Source organism: Aptenodytes forsteri, unplaced genomic scaffold (assembly GCF_000699145.1).
Source record: "Aptenodytes forsteri isolate BGI_AS27 unplaced genomic scaffold, ASM69914v1 Scaffold278, whole genome shotgun sequence".
NCBI lineage: Eukaryota > Metazoa > Chordata > Aves > Sphenisciformes > Spheniscidae > Aptenodytes > Aptenodytes forsteri.
Genome location: NW_008795907.1, coordinates 3,455,515 through 3,483,233, shown reverse-complemented (window position 1 = coordinate 3,483,233; position 27,719 = coordinate 3,455,515). Strand labels below are relative to the sequence as shown.

The 27,719-nt window shown below is 39.7% G+C and overlaps 2 protein-coding genes across 2 annotated transcripts in view; one reads left to right on the top strand and one right to left on the bottom strand.

Moving 5' to 3' along the window:
* The window catches only part of LOC103903186 (coagulation factor IX), an 11,080-nt gene extending 3,973 nt beyond the window's left edge, over positions 1-7,107 (top strand). The window contains exons 4-8 of the mRNA XM_019473402.1: positions 165-278; positions 1,536-1,670; positions 2,391-3,058; positions 5,305-5,422; positions 6,409-7,107. Coding sequence (XP_019328947.1) covers positions 165-278; positions 1,536-1,670; positions 2,391-3,058; positions 5,305-5,422; positions 6,409-6,986 — 1,613 coding nt within the window. The 3' untranslated portion in view covers positions 6,987-7,107. The remainder of the gene's footprint in view (positions 1-164; positions 279-1,535; positions 1,671-2,390; positions 3,059-5,304; positions 5,423-6,408) is intronic.
* Positions 7,108-10,035: 2,928 nt separating this feature from the next.
* Positions 10,036-27,719, bottom strand: part of IWS1 (IWS1, SUPT6H interacting protein) — an 18,682-nt gene continuing 998 nt past the window's right edge. Inside the window, exons 2-15 of the mRNA XM_009284298.2 lie at positions 27,294-27,409; positions 20,458-21,172; positions 19,661-19,856; positions 19,360-19,417; positions 18,905-19,005; positions 17,991-18,141; positions 16,230-16,312; positions 15,812-15,941; positions 14,538-14,655; positions 13,665-13,776; positions 13,411-13,467; positions 13,107-13,218; positions 12,130-12,290; positions 10,036-10,442 (exon numbers count right to left, since the gene is read on the bottom strand). Coding sequence (XP_009282573.2) covers positions 12,162-12,290; positions 13,107-13,218; positions 13,411-13,467; positions 13,665-13,776; positions 14,538-14,655; positions 15,812-15,941; positions 16,230-16,312; positions 17,991-18,141; positions 18,905-19,005; positions 19,360-19,417; positions 19,661-19,856; positions 20,458-21,172; positions 27,294-27,409 — 2,078 coding nt within the window. The 3' untranslated portion in view covers positions 10,036-10,442; positions 12,130-12,161. The remainder of the gene's footprint in view (positions 10,443-12,129; positions 12,291-13,106; positions 13,219-13,410; positions 13,468-13,664; positions 13,777-14,537; positions 14,656-15,811; positions 15,942-16,229; positions 16,313-17,990; positions 18,142-18,904; positions 19,006-19,359; positions 19,418-19,660; positions 19,857-20,457; positions 21,173-27,293; positions 27,410-27,719) is intronic.

The following is a 27,719-nucleotide window of genomic DNA, read 5'->3' as shown; positions in this document are numbered from 1 at the left end:
TGGTTTAGTGGGCATGGTGGTGTTGGGTCGACGGTTGGACTCGATGATCTTAGAGGTCTTTTCCAACCTCAATGATTCTATGATTCTATGATTCTATGTGGCTGTTTAAAGCCAGGCTTCTCCTAATTCCTGGAATTACACTATGCCTTGTTTCTTCTTCTTAGGTTTAAATCCATGTAGTACAAATCCCTGTAACAATGGTGGAGTCTGCAAAATAAGACACTACAATTACTTTTGCATCTGCCCCCCAAAATTTGGAGGAGACACCTGTGAAAAAGGTGAGTATGGGAACAGACACATTGACATTCATTGTGAAGGAAGGATTAAGGCTGGAATTTGCTCCCTGGATACTTGAGCTGAACCTTTGCACAGGCTTCTCACCGAGGTTATCAGTAGTGACTTTACCTGTCTGATACAGAACTGGTCGGTTGTTTAAGATTCATACATTAGAACAGTGTTTTCTTGCATGACCTGTTGGGGCACCGCCACCCTAGGAAGGGAATCACATTGTGACAGCAGCTGTAGCTACTTGTAGCTGTGCTGTGCAGAAGAGCGTAGCACCACCTCCTGTCACACAGCAGCTGCAGTTCTGGGCTCTTGCACTCCTCTGTGCAAGCCCTGAGGAAGGCACGTGGCCATCTCCCATCTTCCCCCAAGAAAGGGTAGGGAATTACCTCTTCTTATCACTTTAGAGGGATAACAACTCCTGCCATAGACGCCTGCACTGGAGATAGTTCATCGTGAGGCCCTATTCTCTTTTTAATTTTATTGAGTAAATGCATCAAACAGATTAGCCAAAGTTTAGCGTAAACCAAAAAAAAAATAGTATTTATGTTGTAATATACAAATGATGAAAAATGAAGCAGAAAAGCTGTCTATCTCTTATCAGATTTTTAGTCCTCTGAAATACTGTATCCAGTTTGCAAATGACTGAGGCATGAAATTACAGCAAAAGCCAAACTGACATGGAAACTATGAATCATAAGTAAATTTTTTTTTCCCCCAAGTGCTTTTGTCGACCTTTTCTTTTTACAGTGAAGCAATTAAAAGTGATTTTTTTTTTTTAATGTAACAATGTATAAAAAAACTCAGTCAATTTCTCACAGACTTGGCCCCCACCAAAATGCCTAGTACTTTAAATCTGTCATGATATAAAAGGTAAGATGTGCAGACGGATCAAAAATGGATGCATTTAGAAGCATTTGCTCTTCCAGGCAGTTTCTTGCCCCTGCTCTACAGGCAGAAAGGCCTGGAGCCCAGCTGTGGCCTCAAGACAAAGCTGGCAAACAGGAAAATGGTAGAAACAGGCGGACAGCAATAGACATAAGGCAATGTGTTTGCTACAAATCAGTGTGGTTTTGCTACAAATTGGCGTGGTTTTCTGGAACTGTAAGAGGTAGTTCCTTCTGTTTCCCTGCGAGATTTTAGCAGATTTTTTTCCTACTTTTATATAATAATAGTGCTAGAAGCTGTGCGCTGCTCAGGGGTCCATGCGTAGTAATAACCAAGTGAATGCCTGTGTGTTTCCATCGCAGAAAAGTTTGAATGCTGGTATAAGAACGGTGGGTGCTGGCAGTACTGCAGGGACAGCAGCAGCGCCTTTCATGTGGTATGTTCCTGCGCAAAGGATTACACCCTGCATGAGGACGGGAAGAGATGCGTGCAAGCAGGTAAAGCATGGTCAGCTTGGAATTACTTCAGGTAAAGAGCTGATCTGCAGGCACGGTCTCTTCCTCTTCTCTAGCTGCAGAAGAACTACACATGCTATAGCTACTGCAGCTTGCACTTAGCATATGGAAAAGATCTGTCTTATTTACAATATTCTATTTATTTTAAATTTTAAGGTTCTTCTCAATCAGGTGTCTCTAATCCAGTGCCCCTGTGAGCACGTACTGGGTAAAGGAGCAGCGGTACAGTCTGGGGTGGGCCTGTTCCTTCTAACAGCAGCATGGACTTAGATCAACTCAACTCAGTTATGAAGCTAAACCACAGTGTTAGGAGGCGAGGGAACATGACAAGGGTCTTTAAAACTTTGCGTTAAGGCGTCCTGTCACAAGGGGAGCACTGGGTTTGGATTCTGTCCTGAAGAGAGCCCTGCCCTCGGCAGACTGCTCCTGGAGTACCAGCCGTGGCTGATGCCTGTGGTTCAGAAAAGGCACAGCCGTGTGCTGTGTTTCTTGGTAATTAGCTCTACACACCTTGGTCAGATGATGGCGGGAGAGGGTGGCAAAAGCGGAGCTTGACATCAAGATGCCAGAATTGTTCCTGGGCTCTTACAGGAGGGTTGAATCCCATTCTTGGACAGGAAAAGTGCTGCTTTTGTGTTGGAGTTTGACACGACACTATGCACCCTAAACTCAAATCTCTATTTCTGTCTTTCCTCCCTCCAGCACCATTTCCATGTGGCCTGATTAAAGCCAGGCAGGCTCTGGAGAAAGAGCAACTGGGGCAGAAAATGCTCCTGAGAGGCCTGCGTGAGCACGGGGATGATGCAGCCAAGTGGAATGAGAGCATGGAGGGCACAGTTAGGCAAACGGAGCTGGAACAAAGTGCTGTAGGGGAAAACGAGACCTTAAAGGATGCCTTTGGGCAGAGCATGCGCATGGAGGGTGACGCTGGACAAACTGAGGTGGCAGGAGGTGCTTCCAGCTGGAACAAGACACTGGTGGACTCTCTTACCCAGAAGCCGCTGGGGGATGGTGCTGCTGGGCAGGAGGCGGGTGCCCCTGAGCACAATGAGGCAGTGGTGGGGACCGCCAGGCCTGGCAAGCCCGGGAGAGGCCCGGCTCCATGGAGTGAGCTCACCCAGGACTCTGCGTGGCAGAACGAGACCACAGCACCTGCTGCCAGGCAGAAAGAAATGGTGGAAAATGCTGCTGGGCAAAACCAAACAGGGGCCATTCAAACCGTGCGTGATGGGCTTAATCGGAGCAGTGACTGGGGAAATGTTTCAGACAGGCCTCAGTTCGTCCAGATCAAGGTCAGCTCTACTTCAGAGCACAATGACTCCAGGATAACAGGAGGAACTTTGTGTCATCGTGGACATTGCCCCTGGCAGGTAATACTTTTTCTTTCAGTCTGGCCATAAATACCGCACCTGAATGCTTTCTTACCTTGTCATCACTGGTTCCATCTGGAGCAGAGCTCATCAAGCCATCATAAAGTTTTTTTCAGGGCAAGAGCAATCCAACCACATGTATTTCTCAAACTTCTGCAGGCCTTTTTGTTGCTACGTCTTAGTTGCCTTATTTATCACTCCCCCATCCTAGCTATATGCGCTTTTGTGATCTCAGCTTAATACTTTCTCTCTTAACTACATCAATCAGATCTTCTCCTGCTTTGTTATTCAGGTTCTTTATTTCTAGATGTTCTTGGTGAAAAGCTGTGCTTCTGACTCCTTTTGGAATGGCTGGTGATATTTTTCACAAAACTATGACCAGATGATATTATTCATTAGAATGTTGAGCTTTTCATACTTGTTAGGGTAAGGACGATAAAACTGAGAGGGCTCAAATGTGAAGGCAAGCGGCACATGGGAAGTAGGGACCTCCCTGAAGTGTTTGTTTTATTTCCACTGTCTTATTTTTTTAATCCTGGTTTTGGGCTTTTTTTTGTGTGTGTGTGCGCGCGCATCCTTATTTGTTACTAATTTTCACTCATTTATATTGTCTCTGTTTCATCAGTGTACTATTACTGTTTATGGGCTTGTGCATAGAAAGTTAACAGACTGATTTAAAAAAAAACCTCAGGTTACTGTCAGTCTATTTTATTGCTGTCACACAAAAAGATTTTCCCATTCCACACATGAGGAGGTATTTTACAGGTGGAAAAATAGTAGGCTGAACCTGTGTGGGCCAGGCAGTCACTGTGCTCTTTTGCAAGCTGAAATGTCACTACTAGTAAACTGTATGGGTTTCTGCCACCTTACACACTTCTAGGAGGAACACCAGCTGCTTTCCTTTTGATCAAGCGAGACCTGATTTTGGGTTGTGAGAAGGGAATACAGTCTGAATGCATGAAACCTATGCGTTTCTTCTTGAAATAAAGTGTTACCATCAAGGAAGTTTTGAAGTTTCATTACATCGGGCAATTCATAATTGAATCTTGTATTTTAAAAATATATATAGATAAAAGGGTTTTGCAAACCCTTCACAACCTAAGACAGAATTCTCAGGTAATTTTTCTTTGCTACTTTTCAATGTTTTGTTCTAGCGCTACTGAACAGAATTAAAAGTATCAATAGTACATAGAATTAAGTAAAATGGTTTACGTAAAACATGACATTACCCCAGGAACTAGACCAAGGTAGGAGGCTAGACTGTGTCACACCATTTTCCACTACTTGATTATTAACTTCACTGAGACTGCAGAGTACCAAAATTTAAGCTTTTTCCTTCAGTTTAACATAGGAAATAAAAAGTTCGGGAGGACTTTAATTGAAGAGATGCTGAGGCATTAACAGAGCTTATAATTCTACCACTGAGCATCATGTTTCTACTTCTCAATTTTCTACTCTGTAGATCATTCCAAATTTGATTACCAATGAAAGGAAAAATACAAGTCTCTTTGAATCTCCACTCTTACTTGCACTTTCACTTGACAATGGGGAAAGTGAAAAACTCTTTTCTATCCCTTGTTCATGTAGACAACAAACCACTGCTCTTTTCTTTTTAACTTGTGTACCAATGAAATACACCTTGTGTTACTGTTCTCCCCACCCCAAAAAAATTTGAAGCCCAATAAAAGAAAAAATACAAGTCTCTTTGAATCTCCACTCTTACTTGCACTTTCACTTGAGAAAGTGGAAAGTGAAAAACTCTTTTCTATCCCTTGTTCATGTAGACAACAAACCACTTCTTTATAATTGAAGAGATGCTGAGGCATTAACAGAGCTTATAATTCTACCACTGAGCATCATGTTTACTTCTCAAAATTTTCTACTCTGTAGATCATTCCAAATTTGATTACCAATGAAAGGAAAAATACAAGTCTCTAAAAAAAAAAAAAAAAAAAAATCACACTCATACTCGTTTCCTCAGAAGAATGCCAGACACCATAGCTCTAATCCTATTTGATTTTTTGTCAAGCTTAGGTCATCGTAATATTCTGCTCCATTGTCACAGATGCGCAATCATTTTATTTTATTAGTTTTATCATCATCATCTTTGCTTGGTGCGCTGTAGTCATTGTTGCCAGAAGTGTTATTTTCAAGATACAGAGACTGCAGCTGACCAGAGAGACTGACAGTGTGCATACATACCTAACACAGCCCTGGTGACATGTTCTTCCTCATCTTTCATACAGGTTTTGATCTGGAATAGTAAAGATATTGGCTTCTGTGGAGGGAGTTTAATAAGCAGTCGCTGGGTGGTCACTGCTGCTCACTGCCTTGATCTCGTCAGACCACACCACGTTACCGTAGGTGAGTACAATGTGTCTGTTGTATAAACGCAGGGGTCATCTCTTAAAATGCACCGTACATTGTATGGACCACAGTAAAGGTATGGTTGAGAAACAGGCAGACACATCCAACCTGACTCGGATTGACAGAACACTTCATTTTCTTGGCAACAGTTAAGTGCAAAGGGGCTCCAGCTGGTCCCTTTTGTTTTCATGGAGAACCACCTGGGAGCATAAGGCACAGATCCGTCTTTTTCTGTCACCCATTTTGGCAAACTCATTGTACATGGAGACTGAGCACATCTCAGGGTACACCTCAGAAGGAAGAAGGATTCCTGTAGGTGATGTTCTGCTCTCAAGTCAGTTTTTTTAATCAGCCTTACGATTAGTTTCCTGCTGCCCTGCCTGCTTCTCATTGCCTGTAATTGCCACAGAGCAGAAAACCCCTCTCCCTTGTAATGTGCTGCAGCACCGGTTACAATAGCAGGAATTTGAACCCCTTGCAGCAGGAATGCTGCAATAAACACAATCTTGTGCTTGAAATCTCCAGAAGAGACATGCAAGAGGAGCAAACAGAATACAGCACTGGACAACTGACAGGAAACAACTCTTCAGCCTTATCCACGGCTGCATCTCAATGTTCCTGAGGGGGGAAACACAAAGTCCCATGGAAGCCTAGACAAACTGCTCAAAATACAGTGCTTACTAAAAGCATTGACAGTATTTATGATAAAATCCCTACTCCAGAAGCCATAATCTCTTTAAGTATCTATTGATCCAGTCAACAGCTGTATTTTGCCCTTAAAGGGCAAATGAGTAAGCTTGATTTGCAGGATCACATCTGCAAAGATGTAAGAAATTATTGTTACGGAGCACAATTTGTTTTGGTCTGTGCATTCTTGGGATGAAAGGTCAAAGCATTAATTCACTATCCTTCCTGCTCCCCCATGACAATACCGTACAGGCCATTGACGGTTTGCTTAACATTGTAACTTGTCATGACTACAGGAGACTTTGACAAATATCAACGAGAATTCAAAGAACAGAAGATTGATGTGGAACGGAGCTGGACACATCCACATTATGATTCAAATGACTACAACAGTGACATTGCCTTGTTGTACTTGAGCAGTGACGTTATTTTTAATGAGTACGCAATTCCCATCTGCCTTCCAAGCCCTAACCTTGCCACCCTGCTATCTGAAGAAGGAAGAATAGGGTTGGTAAGTGGATGGGGTGCCACACATGACAGAGGTTCGACTCTGCGCTTCCTCATGAAAGTCCGGCTGCCCATTGTAAACATGGAGACCTGTCAGCAGTCAACAGACAGACTCATTACTGATAACATGTTCTGCGCAGGTTATGACACTGAAGTTGCAGACGCCTGCAAAGGGGACAGTGGTGGCCCTTTCACAGTGTCTTACCGTAACACTTGGTTTCTCCTGGGGATTGTAAGCTGGGGTGAGGGCTGTGCTGAAAAAGGAAAATACGGGCTATATACGAGAGTATCCAATTACATCCCGTGGATTAAAGAGATTGTTGAAAGTGTAGCAGATTCGGAAAACTTTTCCATTAACTTTTCTTAATACCATCTTTAAAAACAGGGACTATTCTATTATTACAGTGTGTTTCCATCTAAGACACTATGCAGTTCCTGTCCTTAATGGTATAAAATCAAGATCATCTTCAAAGAAACTTTTAAGTCTGTTTACCATAAATGGTTAAATTGTTCATTCAAGTATTATTGATAAAATACTTGTGTATAATAAAGAACTGTTCTGCAAATAACACAGGAAACAACTTTTCTTAATGTAAATTCCTATCGGGGGTTTTGTTTAGAGAAAGAAAAAGCTTTCCATTTCTCAAGCCTACATGCGTATCACAAAAACAGGCAAAGTCTCCCTGTGTGAATTACTTGCTTAGAAAAGGAAGTGCATTTCTGGTAGCATTGTCTGTCCTCTAGTTATAAAACACTGTGCTGAACACAGCAGTTAGGGATCTGTGAAGTTTTGTCACTGAGTAGAACTGTTACCTCAAGTACCATTCAGTTTACTAAAATACAAATGTTTTCTGATACAAAAACAATGTCTGTATGGAATCATGTATTTACAAACTGCACTGGATAAACCATCTGAGAGGGACTCCACCCAGCTGCAGAAACATAAAAGGATTGTATGGTAGAATTCTGAAAGAAATAAATTATTACTGGGGGGGTGGGGCTGGGGGGAGTGTGAGGAAACACTTCTGCCCCCTGCACCCTCAGGGGGCAGTCCTACTTACGGTGCAGCTCTGCCCCAGCAGCTGGTGAGGAAAGGCATGAAGATGGGCTACATGCTCCCACCCCCACCCCTGCTCTGGGCAGAGTGCTACAGAAGTGGAACTACAAAACAGCTGCAAAAGTAGCAAGTAACAGAACTGTCCCTTTTTCACTTTTTCTAAGAACAAAACCCCTTTTCTTTATTCTGAAGACACCCCCTACCCCCTCATGTACACAATTTACCTCCCAGTATTTGATGAAAACCAGAAATTCAGACATGAAATACTAGGGGCGGGTAAACACACCAAACAAAAAAACCCCACACAACCACAGCAAGAAACAAATTTTCTATCATCCTAAAATAAAAGATGGCTAGGTACACACGATCAATCCCTCTAAGAAGTTGATTTCCCCACACATCATAAGCAGCTTCACATACTTAAAAGTTTAAGTGCTCCACACCAAAATCACAGGTGAAATAAAATACCTGTGGGCCAGAGTAATATCCCCCAACTAATTATCTCCTTTGAATACCTACATTGCTGTCACTGTAGAATCACCTTTCTCTGCTGCTGCTTCCTTCTGCTGCAATTAATAGGTGGTCTTTGTGACCCACGTCAAAAGACATTTTGATTTTGTGACCTTTCTTACAATTAAGTTTTAATTTAAAAAACAAAACCAGTCATACTGACGAGGGGTTCTCTTCCTCAGCTTTGTTCAAAGCCTTATAAAAGTCCATTATTACCATTCCACAAGAAACACAACCTTTTTGTTTGCCTCAGAGAACACGTGATGCTGAGCTACTACGATTAATTTTGATGGCAAGAAACTGTGTTAGGACTGCACAAGACCACTAGGGTCAGTACTTCACTTTAAGGAACCACCTCTTAGGATTTAAAAATAGCCCACAGTCTCCCATGACTGCAGTACCAGAACTACAAAAAAAGTTGGGGGGGGGACCCCATAGACCTTCAGGGCCAAATGGAACACGGGTAAGAATAGCTACACTGTTCGCTTTTTACATAGTTGCACCTACTAATATAGCAGTAAGGAATTCCCTGTCTTTCAATAAATGCTTAATTAAAAATGGGAAAAAAAAACCCAAACCCTTGAAACTCTCACATGCTAAAAACACACCTGAGGTCGGTTACTGTATCATAAGCATACCTGGCAAGAGTAGGTGAAGTGGTCTTACAAGCAGAATTCCTTTGGTAGGCTCCATCCAGCGCAGGCATCCTCCTTCAGTTTTTGCTTCATGTCCCAGCATACAGCTTTTTTTTATCGTCAGTCCGCTTCAGTCTCACAGGAGCATATTTAAAACGTGACCATCCACGTACTTACATTCTCTCCATTATCAGTGCCAGCAGACACCAGAGGTACTTAAGCACCTCTAAGTCAGCCAACAAGATCCCTACCTCAAAGAATTCACAGAATTACAGAACACACATTACAGCAAATGGGCTGTGCTCCTCTGGAACAAAAGGCGACTTTCTTAGTGAAATCCCAACTGCCAGTTATCCATGCAAGGAGAAGAGTCCTCTTCTTGTAGGTAAGCTCAGCAGGCACAAACATTTTCAGAGGTAGAGGTAAAGAAGCAGAGGTACAAGATGTTGCTCTGTAGCACCAGGGACAAAGAAATAGCAATATTATCCTCCTAATGCAGAGACAGGAACCTTCTCCTTACCACTGGCAAAATAAACCTTTCAGAAGTCACGAGTGGGCTACAGAGCAACACGCATTTGAGCTACCCAAATACCAAAGCAAAACAACAGAAAAAAATTTACATGGCTTTCAACTCTACAAAATGAAGTCACAGCAGTACCAAGCAAGTATCAGCAAAGGCTCCACACAGCCAATCTAAGTGCTGCATAAAGCACCCAAAAATAGAAGTGTCCAGCAATCTGATACTCAGTCTTCTTGAGCAGTCTCACTAACCTTGATTCCAAAGTCTGGCTTACTTAAAAAATACTCTATGCTATCACATGTCACAGAAACGCCCTTCAGCTGCAGCCCTTTGTTCTCCAATAGCAGTCACCATAAGGCTTTGCTGTTCACATGGAGGATCAATAGTAGTGAAATACTGCTGTCTCTCTTACGTCAAGCATTTTAGCTGGAAGCTGCTGGAATTTTTAGTGGTTGTTCTGGTGGTCTCTTGAACTTTACATCATGCTTTCATGAAAAATGAAATCCTTTGAGTGGAAGACAGTCAATATTTCTAATCAAAACCAATACATGTAGATCTCCAAAGACAGAACAACCGATTAATAAAGCACCGAATAAAGAGGAAACGGACAATGGTAAACAGAAAATTAACAATTGGCAGCTTTTCCACATACCAGGTGGTCTGCACATACATTCAGCAATCAACAGACAGCCCCCCGAAAAAACAGAAGATGTTTTATTGTCTAAAGTGTTGCAATACAACAAATACGTGATCTGTACAAAGGACACAATAGAGCAAGTTTAAATACAATCAGGAGAAAGAAGTCCCCATATTCACAGTCCTCAGACAATATTTTATACCAGAACCTGAACCAACAATTTAAAGATTCACTAAAAAAACCCAAACAAGTTGTTAAAAAATTTAAAGGTCTCCAAAGAGTCTATGGGTGTATTGTCTTACAGCAGAGATCATGGGGTATTCTCTGAAGGGTCACAATGGCATCTTATTGCCCTCAATGCTGATTTTCACTGCATGGGCCGATCTGCTTTTTTTCCTGATATCTGTGAATTTCCGCATCTGTTTGTCCAGTCGACTCACCCCTTTCTTAGAGGTCCCCTGGAACTTAAAAAATAAAACTAATAATTACCACTGAAAAAAAGCAGACGTCCCAGAGGTTCAAGAAAAGCGATGCATGCAAGGTTAAACCTGCAAAAGGGAGCTGATGAAGCCACTGGTTCCAACTGGTTGTGTGTGTGTGTGTGCAGGTGTGCACGCATTCTCTCCCCGCAAAGTGGATAAAATGGCTCCCCCAATATATGCATCACATATATGGAGGTAGTCACGCTCAAACATCACACAGCAAAGCTTTCACATTACAGGGATTAATAACCATGTTAGTTGTTCACATGCTGGCTGAATATACAGTTTGGAAGAGTTTTCTATCTATATTGGCTGGAGTTTAGTGTCAGAAATACACTGCACTACAGTGTCATACGTACAGCCTTCCTGTGGGGGCAAGATTTTTAGATACAAATACACAGTAATTGAGGTGGATTGAGTTGACACATCAATTCCAAACCGCAATTTATTTTAAAGGTCACTGATTAGTACTTATAAAGCAAGAGATTATTGGGAAAAAGGCGGTGTAGGGGGAAGCAAAAGAAATGCCTAAGCTGACCATACCAGTTATTAGAAGAGTTATTGCATTTCATCTCTGTATTTTAACTGCAAATGAAAAACTGAGATGACGCAGCAGTTATTTTGCACAGATTAAATACAGTGATTCTGTAAAGAAACGCCACCGAAGACAAACAGCAAGGACCTTCCAATCCATAGCCATTGCTTCCTAGAAAGCAATTTCCCCTAACTAGACAACAGAAACAGTAAATGATGGAAACTTCACACCCTTTAAGTTTGGGAGAAACAGAGATATCCAGAACATGCTACTTAGTATCTGACAAAACAACATCTATTAGAAACAGAACCTCTTATTCCCATCACTGAGGAAGGCGCTCCTGACACACTGACTTTAAATAAACTTTATTCATAAAACTGTTTGCTATTCATTGAAATTATATCTGGAATTTCACAGTGATTTTTAAAAAAATATTTTTTTTTTAAACAAATAAATATGAAGCTTAAACTCAACAGTTACCTACCATTTGTGCTAGCCTCTTCCTGTCACTATTAGTTTGTAGCAGCCCTGCTCACAGAACTGAAACGCAGACTAGAAATTGTCAAAACAATTCCCACACTGATGCATGTCTTTGATTGATCTCCCTCCACCCCGCATTCACAGCAGGGGATTCTTCTCCCCCTGGGCTGCAGAGGTCTCATTGTCTGCCTCCTGTCAACCGTCCCTAAGTCTCACATCACTCAACTTCCTTGAAGGAGTACGTGTGAAAAATACCTTACTTTGGACCAGTAAAATGTCAGCCACAGATGTTGATATACAGTGACACAAGGTCCCATACTAAGGGCTAAGAATTCCTGTGTGTCAGTTTAGGTAAACCTGGAGAACCTAATTATGTCAGAACAGCATTCAAAACCACAGGTGGTGCAAAGCTATTTTTGAGAACAGGTATTTTCATTTAACACCTGTCACTGTCGAGGCAGGTATCATGGCAAATGTTAGGTGCTACAGCCTATTTTTTCCTGTACAAGTTACCTTTTAGGTCACAGTACAGACATAAGACAATACGAGGAGAGTTTTCCAAGTTTAAGTTAGGGTGTACCCACTCCTTTCCTGTATGTGCAAACTGCCAACAGCTGAAGCACATGCACTGTTCACACCTCCCTTGAGGGATACCTCTCAAACTTGGGGAAGGCGGAGTGTCATGGCTACAGGGGCATCCTGTTGCCTTCAATGCTGAACTTGATGGCCCGATGCACTTTGCTGAGTCGTTTCTGTTCAGCAAACCGTCTCTTGTGTTTTTCCAAGCGACTAATACCTCTCTTAATAGTCCCGGGCTAGAAACAATATCTCAATTAATGCACAGAAGGAGAGATAACAGCAGAAAGCACAGTAATTATTACTTCTTCCATTTACATGTGTTCTACCACGTACTCCGCTTTTAAATTAAACTGTACGTGGTAGATGGATGAACCAAATAAGGCAAGGCAAAGGCCTCTACTGCAGCTGTTAATGTTTACCAAAACCTCAAAGTTTTCCCAAACTGGAATATTATCAAAGAACATGATACAAAAACTGGGAGAGGTATAAAAATATCAGTGACACACTTATTGAATTGCAGCTTTAGTTCAAAATGCTCTAAAATAAGAGGCCTGTAATCATAGAATCATAGAATCATTGAGGTTGGAAAAGACCTCTAAGATCATCGAGTCCAACCGTCAACCCAACACCACCATGCCCACTAAACCATGTCCCTAAGCGCCTCATCTACTCGTCTTTTAAATACCTCCAGGGATGGGGACTCCACCACTTCCCTGGGCAGCCTGTTCCAATGTTTCACCACTCTTTCAGTAAAGAAATTTTTCCTTACATCAAATTCTCACCCTAGAGAGAAACTCTAGAATAGTTAATATGGAAATCTCTTTTTGGTTAGAGAAGCAACAATACCTGAGTGAAAGTATTTGATGAGCTTAAAACAGCCCACTTGATAGCAGAACTTACTGTCTGCTCAAATTAGAAGAGGCACTTAAAAGAACTACTGTTTTGTACAGTAACCACAGCAATAAGGTGAGAGATTCCCAGGCTTAATCAGAGACAGCTTAGGTACAGAGTCACTAGGAGAAGCTAAGCTATCCCCACACCGCAGTGCTTACCCTGGAGGACTCCATCTCCACATTCCACTTTGGCCTGACCACATAGTCCTTGTTGGAGGGCATTGGCACCCTCGCACGGGCACAGAACCCGGGGTCTCCGGGTCTAAGAGCCCTGCAGAAAAAAAAAGATGTGACTGTTAGAGACAAATCTTACACAGAAAGAAGTACAAGCAATATAGCGTGTTACACCTCTGAAACACGCTGCATAACCATTGCCTCTAAAACCTCAAAAGAAATTGTGTATTGTCAGTACCACTGAAACACTTTTTTCTAATCAAAATTTAAAAAAAAAAATCCAACCTACTTTTCCTCTCCAGTTAACACTTTCTCCAGGTCCCTGCGGGGAGTCTGACCACCAGAGCTGCAAGAAAAATAAAATTTTATATAGGCATCTATACACAGAGAAAGATAGTAATTTTAAAAGACAGTCAAGTGTGGTAAAAGAAAAGAGAGAGGTCATAACTTACTATCCTTTTATTTCCCTTAATATTTACACACCACTTTTTCTTGATGGAGTCTTAGAAAGAAGGATTTCATGTTTCTGCCTGCTACTCCTACCTGCTCAATCTCCTTCGCTGAGGCATCTGTTCCAAATCTCTCTGTTCCCTCTCTTCTCTTGTCATGCCCTTGTAGTTTGAGGTAAGGCCAAAGATGGGTCGAGACCATTCATCTATTAAAAAAAGAATAAAATTGGTTAACAAATGCTAGGCCTTTGAAATTTATCTCCAAACCACTGTGGTGACCAAATACAGCTTTCAAAGTTTATGGCAAGTATTTATGCTTCCTTTCAACCAAACAAGTGATTTTTGAGCCCTTAATATTTCAGGGAAATCCAGCCTTGTGGACAGTAAGAAAGAGCTTTCATCCATGAAGTCTCTTGCTGTTGCCTGCTCTTTTAGAATCTCTCTGAGCTCTTAGAATACTTAGTGTCAGGAGCTCCTGCATGCCACAGTAAATGCTATTTTAGAAATATGCAAAGTAGTTCCTAAAGAACATAACAAGTTTATAATCAGTTTGCAGTCATACAGGAATGCACTACACATGGACTACAGCTGTTTAAGAAGTAAACTTTCAGTCATCCAAGATCTCTCTGAAGTCCATGGAATAAACAGTCTTCTGGCAGTACCTTCCTGCCTTTGTAGTACGTGAGATCTGGATAACTAGCCAAGAGAGAATCTGGGCAAAATAAATGCCATCCTCCAGTTTAGAACAAGAATGAAAGAAAGAGGAAAAGGTGCATGCAGAAGTTAATGTAACAGCATTTGTTAAGAGCTCTAGAAACAAAGTGATGAAACAGATTAGTGAGATTCCTACAATGCAGAATTAATTCTACTACAGATGATAGCAAAAAACATGCAACAGAAAGACTGATGCAGAAATTAAATTATCAGTGAAATCTCACTGATGCAAGGCAAAGGGAGGTTTACATACTGATTAGCTTCCCTGCCATATCCTTGTTAGGTCTCGACTCTTTGGGGTGTTTGTAGAGGTACATCACAGCTCGTCCAATGCCACTGTGCTTCAGGGTCTCTTGGCTCACACTGGGCAGCTGCAGGGTAAAGGAAAAGTCAGAAAATAGCAAGAAATTATGTCTGAACATTAATGGTGTCATTGAACTTTGCAAAAAGACCAAAATCCACCTTCACAATAAGCTTGAAAAAATTAGCATTTTTCATTGTCTCACTAGGAATTGGTTAAAGTATCAAACACCAAAACCTAGAAATTAGCCTTAACATTCTTGGTTTTTATACACAAAATTAAGTAAGTTTCCAGAACTATTTACTCCAAATACTCGTTTGCTTATATTACCCAAGAATTGAGTTACTGCCTTCAAAGCATTTGTTTTATAAAGATAAAAACTTACGTGGCAAAAGCATTCAAGTGATCAGCTTAGCTACAAACGCTAAAAGTCTACACTGAGTATGACAGGCTTTCTAGTGCACTGCACACTTTAATAGACCGGAAAAGAGAAGGGACCACGAGAGAGAAAAACTCAGGGATACATAGCAAATGACTCTTCACTAAACTCTGTGCATAAACCTGAAACAGGCAGGCAGGGCCAAATAACCTAAATTCAGGCAGAACTCTTGCAAATTCTTAGCAAGGAGAAATATTTCTAGAGCTTCAGTCAAATAAAACCAGCTAGTGGTGCTGCAAGAAAAATTTCACTTCTACTTCACTATCAAGACTATGCCACGCTTGTTTTTTGAATGCAGCAAAGACAAATTAAAGTGACCAATCACAATGTATGAGCCACTGAGAACGAGGGAAGATAAGTGACTAAGCAGTTGAGATTTATCAAGAATCTAGAAATGCCATAGCACATAACTCCCTGAGAAAGGGTAGAGAACTTCATGTCTGTAGTTCACCTGAGACTCTCAGAAATGTCTTGTGGCCTGCTGCTAGCAGAGCTATTCACTTTGTTGTGAACATGGGCAAAATATTCATAACAACAATTAAGTGCCTGAAGTTCCCTAGCCAAATTTTGTTCAGCTAGACAGCATGTCTACAACGTAAGACTCATTAAAATGATGCAACTTTTAAACAAACACATCTATTTTGCAGTTTGCTTCCTTGTGTATTTCACTGCACAGTCCATCGGTAGCAGCTGCAGTACATTTATCACCAAACATTTCCCTAAAGCACACGACTGTAAAGCCATGGAGAAGCCACGAATAAAGTATGGTTGAAAGTCAGTTTCAAACCTCTTGCAGGATCTTCAGAAGCTCCTCTCGTATCTTTAGTGCTGGCAGACTTCGGTCTGGAAGAGGAGAAAGCCACTCTTTGATGGCAGACATAACACCACTATCAATGAAAGTTTCTTTGAGGTCCTGCCTAGAAAGTTTAAAGTAAAGAGAAGCCACAAAGTCATATAATACATCAAAATCTTAAGATGTGATGTTCCTTCAGCACAATAGTGCATATGAGCTTGTTTCCTGTTAAATTAACAAGTAAAATTACGTAGAATTTTAGGTTTTTGAGGCCACCTAGCTCCAGCATTTACTTGGAAGAAAAAAAGTGTTTCACTGCATACTCAGTGCAACTGTAATGTCACTCCATGAAAATCTACCAAATTCCCAATATTGCCCAAGATGATAATTAACTGGGAGAATGACAACTTACTTTTTAAGATGCATAACTACAGTTGGTAGCAAAGTTAATTTCTTTAGTGCTGGTTTCTTTTGTGTATTCAGCTGTCGATCCTCCTGTAAGGAGTTGAAGAATCAGTGCAAGTTAATCAAAAGAAGAATCAGCAACTCTCATCCTTTACATTTAGAGGAAAAAGATTAGTCTATTAAATGAGAAGTGCAACTTTGGCAGGATCACACTAACTTTGTACCCTGCTCCATCTTTCTAGAGCCCCAAAACACATTATATGACAACTTCTCTTAAAAAAGGGTCCCCACCTTAGTCAACATTTTCCTTAAAAGCATCACATTAGGAGATCCCCCCCTAAAATTACATTTTTTTCTACTTCATGATTTAGGTTGATTGCAATAAACTGGAGGTATCCAGAGTCCTCCATGCTAGCTACGCACACATAACCTAGAAACTTTGTTAGTAAAATCTCACCTGAACAACAGAAAAATAGCTAACCAAAACAATGGGAAGTGAGAAAATGTATATTCACTTCAGCTAAGAATGTAACTGGTAACCTAGAAGTTCAGGATGAAGCATGGTGCAAGTAACATAAGAGCACACAAATGTGCATCACATGCTAAAACAAAGTCTGGGTTTCAAAGTGACTATCATCCAAGGCCATAATGTCACTATCTGTTCAGTACTTGGGGTCCCATACCAAAAAGACCCATTACAATCAACAGATCTATGTCCTGCTGTGGTAATTCCTTTCACTCATCTTAATCCACTGAAGGCTATTCCTGCACAATGGTTTTTTATTGCAAGGGAGGAGATTGTTCTAATGCCCTCCTTCCCCTCTTCATGCCCCAGAATGGTTTGACAGGCACATGCTAGAGAACCAAAGACACCACAATACTGGAGCTCAGCTCTTCCTTCTCTCCAGCATTTCAAACTTTATGGCTTCATTTGAAACATTTGGCTATCATCTTGCCCAAGAAAGACTTTCTTGTCAAGACCAAGAAAGTCTCATTTGTCTCCCAGATCGCTATCTCGCTCTCCCCTTCCTCCCCGAACACATTATCCTTCTTATCTTATTCTCAAGAAGATTTTTTTGTTGTTGTTATTTGTAAGATTCCTCTTTCTAAAGTTCTGTATATTCCCCCCAATCAGTTTTAATGAGTGCAGTGCTGTTCGTTAATTTGATTGCTACTCCCAACAAAATGACAACTACAACAAAAGATACCCGACAAAAGGCAAGACCCCAATAAACCTTGCACAGTAACATATTAAACATGACTCCTTGAAAAAGGCAGTCTGCCAAGGCAGAACTTCCCATAATTCTGTTGCTCTACCATCACTTACCACAGCACTGTCATTCAAACAGTTTAGAAAAGGGTTCTTCTCAGGAACAAATACCGAAGTACTACACATGCTAGTAATTGTATAATGAAATTAAAACATAGTCCCTTTCTCAGTGTTTGATATACTTATTCATGTAGTTTATAGAACACGTATACATCCCTTTTTATAGGACAGTTGATCTCAGCTGATCCAAGTTTAGCAAGTTAACTAATTTTAATCTTTAAAATGAATAAATACTTCCACCAAATTTCAACAGAAGAAATGTTTTAATTCAGAATAGCAAAATAACATTTAAACTGTTATTTAGATATTGGAGGCTTTCTGTAGCGTACAGATTATTCCTCCTGAGTACCAGCCAGATTTCTGCGTTTTACTGATCACAAGATATTCTCATAGAATGGAACTGGATTTTAAGGTGTCTTTGGAGCCTAGAAAACTCACCTCAGCAGCTTCATTCATCTTCACAATCATAGCACTGACCACATCATCTGCATCACTAATAAAAGTTCCACCATCACGGTTTCGTCTACGCTTGCCACTCATACTCTTCTTTCGTTGCAGCATCATGTCAAAATCTGACATGAAGTCCATACTGAAATGCAAGAAGAGAGTTTGCTAATGGTCAGAAGAGGACTGGATCTTACTGTCTTTGTAGGAAGTAATTTTATATTTCTGTAGCGTAACCTTTCAAAAATTCTCCAATAAATCTACAAGCATTATGTCTCAATGTCCCTGTAAGATAATTAGTTATCCTCAGTATACAAACTGGGAAACTAGCAAAGGGCATCAATGGCTCTGAGATGCCCTCAGAAGTCTGCAAGACCTTGCTGAAATAGCTAACAACATGCACACATGTAATACCCAGGGCTGTAAAAATGTAAAATGTGCTAAAGCTGTCACTGAAGCTGACAAAGATTTAGCTTTCCTGTACCTGCAATACACTACTCTGACACTACTGGAGCAGATAGAAAGGAAACAAGAGACATGCCAATGGCAAGTCTTGCCATACCTTAGCCCTTACACCAGCAGAGAAACATACCTGTGACTCCAATGCTGAACTGCTAAAAGTAGTTAGATGCTTGTTTGATTAGATACTAATTTCACTCAGATTTTGATGTGAACCAGGAAATAGCATTCTCTGAAGCAGCAGCATAGGTTATCTGCTATGGGCTGCCAAGTGACTAAACCGTACAAGCTGAGAGAGGACCTTCTGTCGTAGTTTACGAGAACACACTTTCTGTAGAAACTGTCCCATGCCTTTCTAAACTAAGAAGTCTAGCCAGTCTTTGGAAGAGTCCTTTCACTAAAATCTTGCATTTGCTATTAACAAAGGAGTACATAACACACTGACTTACTGCTTCCCTCTTTTGATGTTATCATCAGAGTCCGATTCATCTGCCGTCTCCTTCATGTCTGCATCACCTTTCTCTTCCTCCAAATCTTCCTGGTTAAAACCCTGATGGGTAAAGACAGTGCAAATCAGTGTATGGCTTAAGATTGAGCATCTACTCAGGCACCTGACACTGATACTCGAAAAGCTTTAGGTAAGTCTGCAGAGGATCTAGAAGAAAGAGGAACAAAGGCTTCCTAATTCCACCTGTGACTTTCACACCAATAACTCTCCCAACAGAAGAGCTATAAATGTCATTTAACCCAAAGACCATCTCAGTGAGTTCAGCAGATACAAAGCTTCCCTCCTGATACAGCATATCCTTGAACATGAGTCCAAACCCTAATAGTCATTCTGAAGTACCTTCCTGTGAAGATTAGGTCTAGCAAGTGAACAAGAGACATCCACAATAACACTTACTGTAAATTCCTCTTCTTCCTCATCACCAGATTCTCCAAATATATCTGCAATCAGGTTCCTGTGAAGGTAACAGTAACATTTATCTATTTAGACTGCAACAATGAGAAGTGCGTTTTCTGCAAAATTTCCAATGACTGTGTGGAGATCCACCTTTCATTCTGCCACCTACTACTGACCTTCCTCTTCACACCACCAATGAAGGTGGACAATCATTCTCTGGTTGGGATTCATCCATTCTCGATTCACGATCAGTTTCACTATCTGCAACCCTGAAGGAATTCATATTCCCAGAAGCACTTACTCTTGTTCATTTCCAGATTCACTGTCACTGCCAAACAGATCTTTCTCTTCTTTTTTCTTCCCAGCATTCTCTTTTCTTTCTTCTTCTTCTTCCTCACTATCCGATACAATATTTTTCTTCCTTTTGTCAGATTTCTCTGAAGTAGCATCGCTATCTGATTCTTCGACATCAGAAAGGATTCGTACTTTTTTTGCAGCTGCCAACAGAAAGGAACATTACTACACGTCCTAGTAACAGAGGCGACAACTGGTACTCTCAAAAAAATACTCTCCCAAGTGCAATTTGGACAAGAGGGAAGCTGACTAGCCTTCCTACACAAGATCATTGTCATTTCTTAAAAAACATATCCATTCTAAAATCTGCTTTATTCAATCAGTAACTGAAGTTTCCATACACCACATCTATCCGTAAAAACTTGTAATTTCAAAACCAACTCTCACCCCCAGTATATGGGGGAAAAAAAGAAACGAGAAAAAAAAGACTAGAGAAATAACAACAAAGTAGAGAAATGACTAACAGGAATAATCAACACAACAGATGCCAGTATAAAGCAAGATCACTGCAGTCTTCTCTTTCACTTCTATTAGACCTACTTATTACTCAAAAGTATTAGATATACATTCACACAGAAATGCAGTTAGAACAATAGCCTCTACAAATGCAGTTGTGCTCTAAAAACAATTTGGTTTATGGTTTCATATTTATCTTAGATGCTTTCTTCACATAAAAACAATGATTTAACTCTAACACTACTGCTTGTCACATCACATTTTTGTTTTCACACTACAGTTCCTTACGTGTGTTCTCATTGTCATCCTCACTGTCAGAAAGGATAGCTGTTTTCCTCTTCACTGTCTTCTCTTCCTCTTTCTCTTCTTCATCACTGTCTGATATTTTTCGTCTCTTAGGAGCTTCCTCTTCACTGTCAGAGCCTTGAAATCCTTCCCTTATATGTTCATTATCTGAATGATGAGAGTCATTCTGCACCTCCTCCTTCCTGTCCTCCCCATCACTATCCTCAGACTCTATTTCTTGTTTGTGTCTGGAAACATCCTCACTCTCTGAGTCGCTAGCCGGCTGTTTGCGGAGTTCCTCACTCTCCGAGTCGCTGGCCGGCTGCTTGTGGAGCTCCTCGCTCTCTGAGTCACTGGCCGGCTGCTTGTGGAGCTCCTCACTCTCTGAGTCACTGGCCGGCTGCTTGTGTGATTCCTCATTTTCAAAATCACTACTGTGATCCCTGTGAGGTTCTCCATTTTCAGAGTCACTCGCTCGATGATTTAAGGCATCTTCATTTTCAGAGTCACTTAAATGCCGATTTGGACGGTCCTCAGTATCAGAATCACTGTCTTTCCCTCCATGAGCTGCTTCATTGTCTGAATCACTTACACTGTGATTTGGAGGCTCCTCATTATCTGAGTCACTGTCTTTTTGCCTTGGGATATCTTCATTTTCAGAGTCTGTCATATGAGGCTCTCCCATTTGCCCATCATCTTCTCCGTCACTGTGTTCATTCTGAAAGAGAAAAATAATCTCAGGCAACTAAGCAAAAAAACCTTAAAAAGTCAACAAAAAATGTTCTGAATTTTTGCTTGTCCTTCCTCCAATTTGATTACCTAAGGTACTGCAAACTGAAATACTTTCTATACAGAAATAATTATTAGCCAATTTGCATCAAAGGAATATCAAATACTTCAGATCAAGAAAAATATTAAGAGATCAGTGGAACTCTGTCCACCCTGCAGCTCAATCGTATTTTGGAAATGGTAACAGAATTTAAAACACGCTCAAATAATCGTGTCTAAGAAGGATCCAGTTCCTTGAGGGTAAATGCTTAATGCTTTTATTTTAAAAAGTCAGGCCTTCAAAGTGGTTTAGTCCAAATCCCCAGTAATAAGGCAAGAAACAGTATCTCACACTTGTCATTTTCTTTTTCTTAAGATCTCAAACAGATGTTTTTTGTATGAAATACATTTTACTGAAACTGCACATGCATTACTTTCCAAGTGAAGCTCACGAGAGCTTGTGCCCCTTCCTTCTTTGCCAAGGAAACTTATTTAAGAACACGTCAAGACCAAAAGCCTACCAAAAACAGCAATAAAGTTTTAGTCAGACCTTTCAGAGTATTACTGTTAACAAGTTTTGTGTTTCAATGTGTAAGAACATAAGAACAGATTCAATGCTTCTCTCCCTTAAGCTGATAGCTCCCATGCCTATCCAGACATCTGAGATAACCTATGTACAAATACACCGATCTTCTTAAAACTTTAGAATTGAAACACAATCTTTTATGTCTTTTTCTACAAGGCAAGACAGACTGAGCCACACGCTCCATTTTTGGAAAAACCTTTCACAAGCCACCTGTCAATATCATTACTGACAACATCTTCTTTTATCTTTCCTACAACATCTAGTTTCTTCTTGGGAAAAAAAACTCTCAATTGCATTTATCTGAGAAAACAAAATTAGATTCTTGAACGCTCATTTCATTAACTCAGTACACCTCTCTCAGTCACTGTCACAATAATCCCATTTTCGACTGAAAAGAACAATACTGTAAAAGGAACTTCTTTGCTACATACTCAACTCCACTCTTCAGCCAGGCTTTTCTCAGGGGTGATTTTGTCTCAGCTGTAGACTCCTTCCACTAGCATATTTGCAAACCATTTATTGTCCTAGGAGGTACTTTAAGACCTATACGTCCTGGAGCTTCCAAATCTTTTTTGTCAGCAATTTAATTTCCTTGGAAAGACAAACTTTCTATCCATTTTTATTTTCTATAGTCATTCTACTCCCACATTCAGAGCCATACAAAATAATGAAGGTGTATCTATCCTACACCTACAACAAACAATACTATTAATCTTTAAAAAGTATGATTAAGAAGGAATTTTAAATAACATTAATTTTAATTGCTTTCAGGAACTACTCCCTCCAAAATTATACTAAGTGGTAAATAACATTGCTTTTAAGATTTTGGACCTTACACATTTTTTCCCTTGGCTAGCACTCGATTAAATAACAACTTCTAAATTACCGCAGAATCACTAACAGAAAGTTACTGCACAATGGAAAAAAAATCAGGACTATATCATTTTAAAACATGCCCTTCAAATACAACTTCACTATTTCCATGTTACTTAATGCTAGCTACAAAACAGCTGCTGTGACAATCTGAGTGAGTAGTCTTCTCTCTACTGCTTGTCCCTGTCTCTACAGCGATGCTAGTCTTTTCAATCATCCTGGAGGCATTATTCAGTATTTCTCATTTCTCCTTACAGAAAGGAAACATGGTTCTGTTAAAACCTGAATTTGGAATTTTAAAGAATTAAATACAAAGATTAAGAAGTTACAGAACTGAGGATGCACAGCTGAGGAAGACCATACACACACTCAACTGCTCTCAGCTTGTTATGGGATTTCATTCTTTTTTTTCTTACAAAAAAAAATTAATTCGATTGCCCTCTCCTGTGCAGTATCTCCCACATAAACTAACAACATGTGTATGTGATGTATTTCCTCTGACTGTATTATTTAAGATTAAAGAAAACTGCTGCTGCAAACGTAACAGGAAACACAGGTTTTACATCAGTGTTACAGGTAAGGTCATTAAGAAGTACTGAAATGCAGAGGTCTACACTGAAATTGATGTTTGTAATAGTAGAAATTCTTTAAGCCTTATTTTCCTACCATATAATTTTTGGTGGGTTTGTCTGTCCTCTCTTGATTTCATACGGCTAATGCTGAATAGGTACTGATAATTATGTCAGCAGTAATAAGGGATTTTGCTACGCAAAACCAAGGAAAACAATACAAATACTCCTGTTCAAACTAATAGGCTCATCACCTTCCAGACTGCCAGTCCAGAAAGTCTTTGGTGAACAACTAATGGAATCCATAATGATTCTTAAACATTTCTAAGGTCAGAAGTGTGGCTGCAGGTTATATATGCACCTCTTCAGAATATATTACTAAATTACAAGGAACTTCCTATGCAAAATACCTGGTAAAAAGTCATTACAATTATACAGCATTATTACTGAAGCACTTTACAATATATTGAATCTATAATCTGTTACTGCAAACTGACAATCACTCTTGAGAACGATGATGTTTGGGGAGGGAGAGCAGACATGCATCCTAATTAGCTCACACTGTGATTATACAGTGCTCTGCACCACAGAATCCCAGTGGTTACAGCAGCTGAACTCTACTGTGATATAATCACCTACAGAAGAACCACTTAGATAATACAGGTGCTCCTACACAGATTGGGAAGACAGGCATCATCCACTCTAGTCCTGAGTTTGGAAAACTCAGCCAGAGCTAACCCAAAAAAGCACACGGTTATATTAGTCAAGCCAGTAAGCCCAGCAGAGAGATGACACACACTACCTCAGACTCGGCACATTAACATAACTGAGCATCTTCTAAAGCAGAGCTGAGACAGAGCTGACTCGCTCACAGCCTACACAGAACAGACAGGCCCTGTCCATAGCCATCAGTGCAAAGGTCTTCTGAATACAACTAATGAATCTGTGAATGTTTTGGAATATACTTGATATAAAAAGTGCATACAACTTTAGAGTAAGATGACTAAACTCTGTAGGATAGTCTCCCCTTCACCCCTCCCCCTCCTTTTTTTTTTACTAGTTCTTCTCTAAAAAGATGTTTTCAAAGAAATCAAGTATGTAACTTTGGAGTTTTCTATTTTTCCTTTTCCAAATACTTAATACTTAAAAGATCAGACATCCTCAAAAACAAGTAGGTCTCAGGTAATTGCTACTGCATTTTTCTCTAATTCCTTTGCTTTCTTTTCTTCCTCCTCTTTATCTATAAACATTTTAATTGAGATGTCCTTATTTTTTTTTAACTGAAAGAATTCTATAACATGAGGCTTTAGTACAGTATAAAATAAGGAATACATAAAAATAAAATTTACAGTGTTATCCTTCTACATAAAAATTTCAGTTAGCAAGTAGTTTATTGGATCAACATGCAGCCACTTTTAAGGGGTACTACTTTGATAATTTAGTAAGTTCAACAAAATTGACCCATCCACTACAATCTCATGAATGACAACTGTTAAACTAAGGCATACATAACCATCGTAGTCAGATCAGCAAGTTTATCTCTTTTCAGAAATGTAAGATATTTGTATATGTTTGTTAACAGTCACAGTCAAACCATAACTTAATTCATGAAGACATGAGCGACTTGGTGAAAGTGTAAGAATCTAAGTCATTAAAGATTTCCATATAAGCCTGACTTGTACAAACACTGTAAACATGATTTCATATTCATTACTGTACTAAAACTATGTGTTATCTAATTCTATTTGTGTAAAGCAGAATTGGTAAGGACATCAAGGAGAACATTTATAGATAAAGTGGGATTGGGGGAAGGAAAGCCAGAAAAGAATTGTGGAAAATAAAAACCCACATACCTGAGACCTACATAAGTAATTCCTCAGGATTCCCCTTTTCTTTAAAGTTAAGAACCTGAAAAAAAAGTTTGAAAGTTTAAAACTTCAGTTCTTTACATCTGAGTTCTAAATTAGAGACGAAATAGTAATTAAATAGACTTAACTGATTAGGCTGTCTCAAAGGTTTTATTACCTTTGAGTGTCATTCCTCCCACATATTTCTGAAGATGAAGGAAATAAGAGGATGAGAGAATATTTAGGGTAAATAATATGATAAATCACTGAAAGTTACTCCTTTCAGAGACAGCTGCTCCACACTATTGCATTTTGAATTTGATATAGGGAAAAACTAAGAATGTAAGACTTCATAACAAAACAAAATACTCAAGTGTTTACGATTTGAACTAAATCAAATAAAGCACTAAGGCTTGAAGGTTCACATTCACTATTGGACAGAAAGGTGTTTTAGTTCTTTTTTTGGGGAAGAGGTTTTTTTTTTTTTAATGGACTTCCTGAAGTATTTTATCTACAGAGGAATATTCAACAGCCATCACAGAACAAAGCCCTTAATAATGCAGGCACATGAAGAGGATCAGTTAACAATGATAATAGGTCCTAGTACTTTCTGGTTATTTAAATCTGAAAAAGACATGCTGAAGATGTAAGTAATAGTCAACTACCTGTTCTTTAGGCCAGATTTCCAACTACTTTGCCACAGTAAGTAAAATTAAAATCCCACCGGAGTACAGAAGGGTAAGAACAAATGACCAAGTTGTCATACACAGCAGAAAAAGCTTAATATTATTGTAGCAGCAACATGACTCTCCATACACTCATCACCATTTTTTTTCATTAAAACAGAAGTACTAAATCCCTTTGAAAGACAGTTATTTCTCCCATGCTGAAACACATATTTTCTCCCACACTGAAATCCTGATTGTCACAGTAAGAGATGCTGCCTCGCACCAAATCAATTTCTTCCATTGTAAATATCAACACCTTTTAAAAAAAATAAATTCCAAATCTGCTTTACACTTAAATTCAAATACATGGGAAGAACTTTCACTTTATACAAATATAAAATCTTCATCTACTTTCTAACTCTGAGGGAAGTATGAATTCAATAAAGGGGTGGAGGAGGGGAAAAAAAAAAAAAAAAAAAAGATTGCAAGTTATACCACAGCAGTTGAGCCTTCTGACACATCAGCCTGCTACAGTATACCACATCATGAATTTTAAGCAATTTTTAAAATGTATAACCACTAAAAACCCAGTCAGATTGAATCCTGATCTTTATATAAAATGCAACAAAATATGCAGAACAGAATGAAAAGGCTTTGATTACAGTTTTTATGAGTATTAAAAAGTTCTCCATCACATAACTTTGCTGGCAGAAGACATGAGTTCACAGGCCAAAATTATTCCTTCCTAGTAAGACCTGATGTAATTCTATTTCAAGTCACAAAAAATTCCTAAAAATTAAGATTAACTCCAAAACTGTCCTGGAAATCCAAAGGGAACCTTCACTTTTACCAGAATCTCTTTTCAACCAAAATAGTCAATCCACAAGTTAAGTGACTCTCCCCCAAATACAACCCTGGATCAAAGAATTACCACCCTTTTCACGGTGTAGGCTTCTCAAAGCAAGAACCTCTTCAGAGGAAGACCAGATCCCATTTAGGAATCTTAACCCGCTCCTGCTCCACATGGAGACCTGCTCCTTTGTGAATGACAAGATGAAAAACATAGCACAAAATAGACTTGAGAGTCAACACTCACATCTGAGAGGAAAGATGGAAGATGGGAGAGCATTTATTGTTTGGTAAGGAAATCTATGCCTCCATAATGTGTGGTTTTATATTACTGTGCAGAATTTGAGGTAAAATTCCTCATAATCCATTGCTTAGAATTTCAAACCCAAAAAGTTTATCTTCTTGCAATTGAGTATAACAATATTAAACTTTTTCTAGTACAAAACAGTGGATGCTATTATAACAATTAAGAAGAAAAATAAAAAAGACCCTATCCTACGTATTCGTCAAGAGATTATCTGACACATTTCTTTCTGGAAGTAGTTTTGCCAGATGGGACCCTCAAGAACAACTGAATAAACACTTAAGTCTCAGTTAAGAGAAAATGCCTCTTAAAAAAGAAGAAAAAAATCAATTTATAGAAGAGTAATCTTTATCTAGATAAAAGTTCCAGTAGTACCTCTGAATGGTGCCCTACACTTCCATTCTCAGATCCAGAATGCTGCTCATTTCCTTCATCTTCAACATCAGATCCTGAATCTCGTTCGTCTTGCACTGGAGTAGCTCCACCATCATCTGCTCCAAAGTTAAGTAAAGAAAAATAAAGCTCAGTGAGATCTCCCAGTGTTTAAAAGAGCACTGACAGTGATGATGAATAGGGAGCCAGGTAGCGCTACAATCAGACTCTCGTTCTAACAGTGCACTACTACAGAAAAACGGAGGGGGTATCTACTGGAAAGGTTTGGAACAAACCCACAGATGTCCCCCAGAGATCACAAAACTACTTATAACATGCACGCAAGCAGTGACTGATACACTAATCGAAACACCGAACTAATAATAAGGCGGCCGCTGTGCTGCGATCACGCCAGCGGACCCGGCCCAG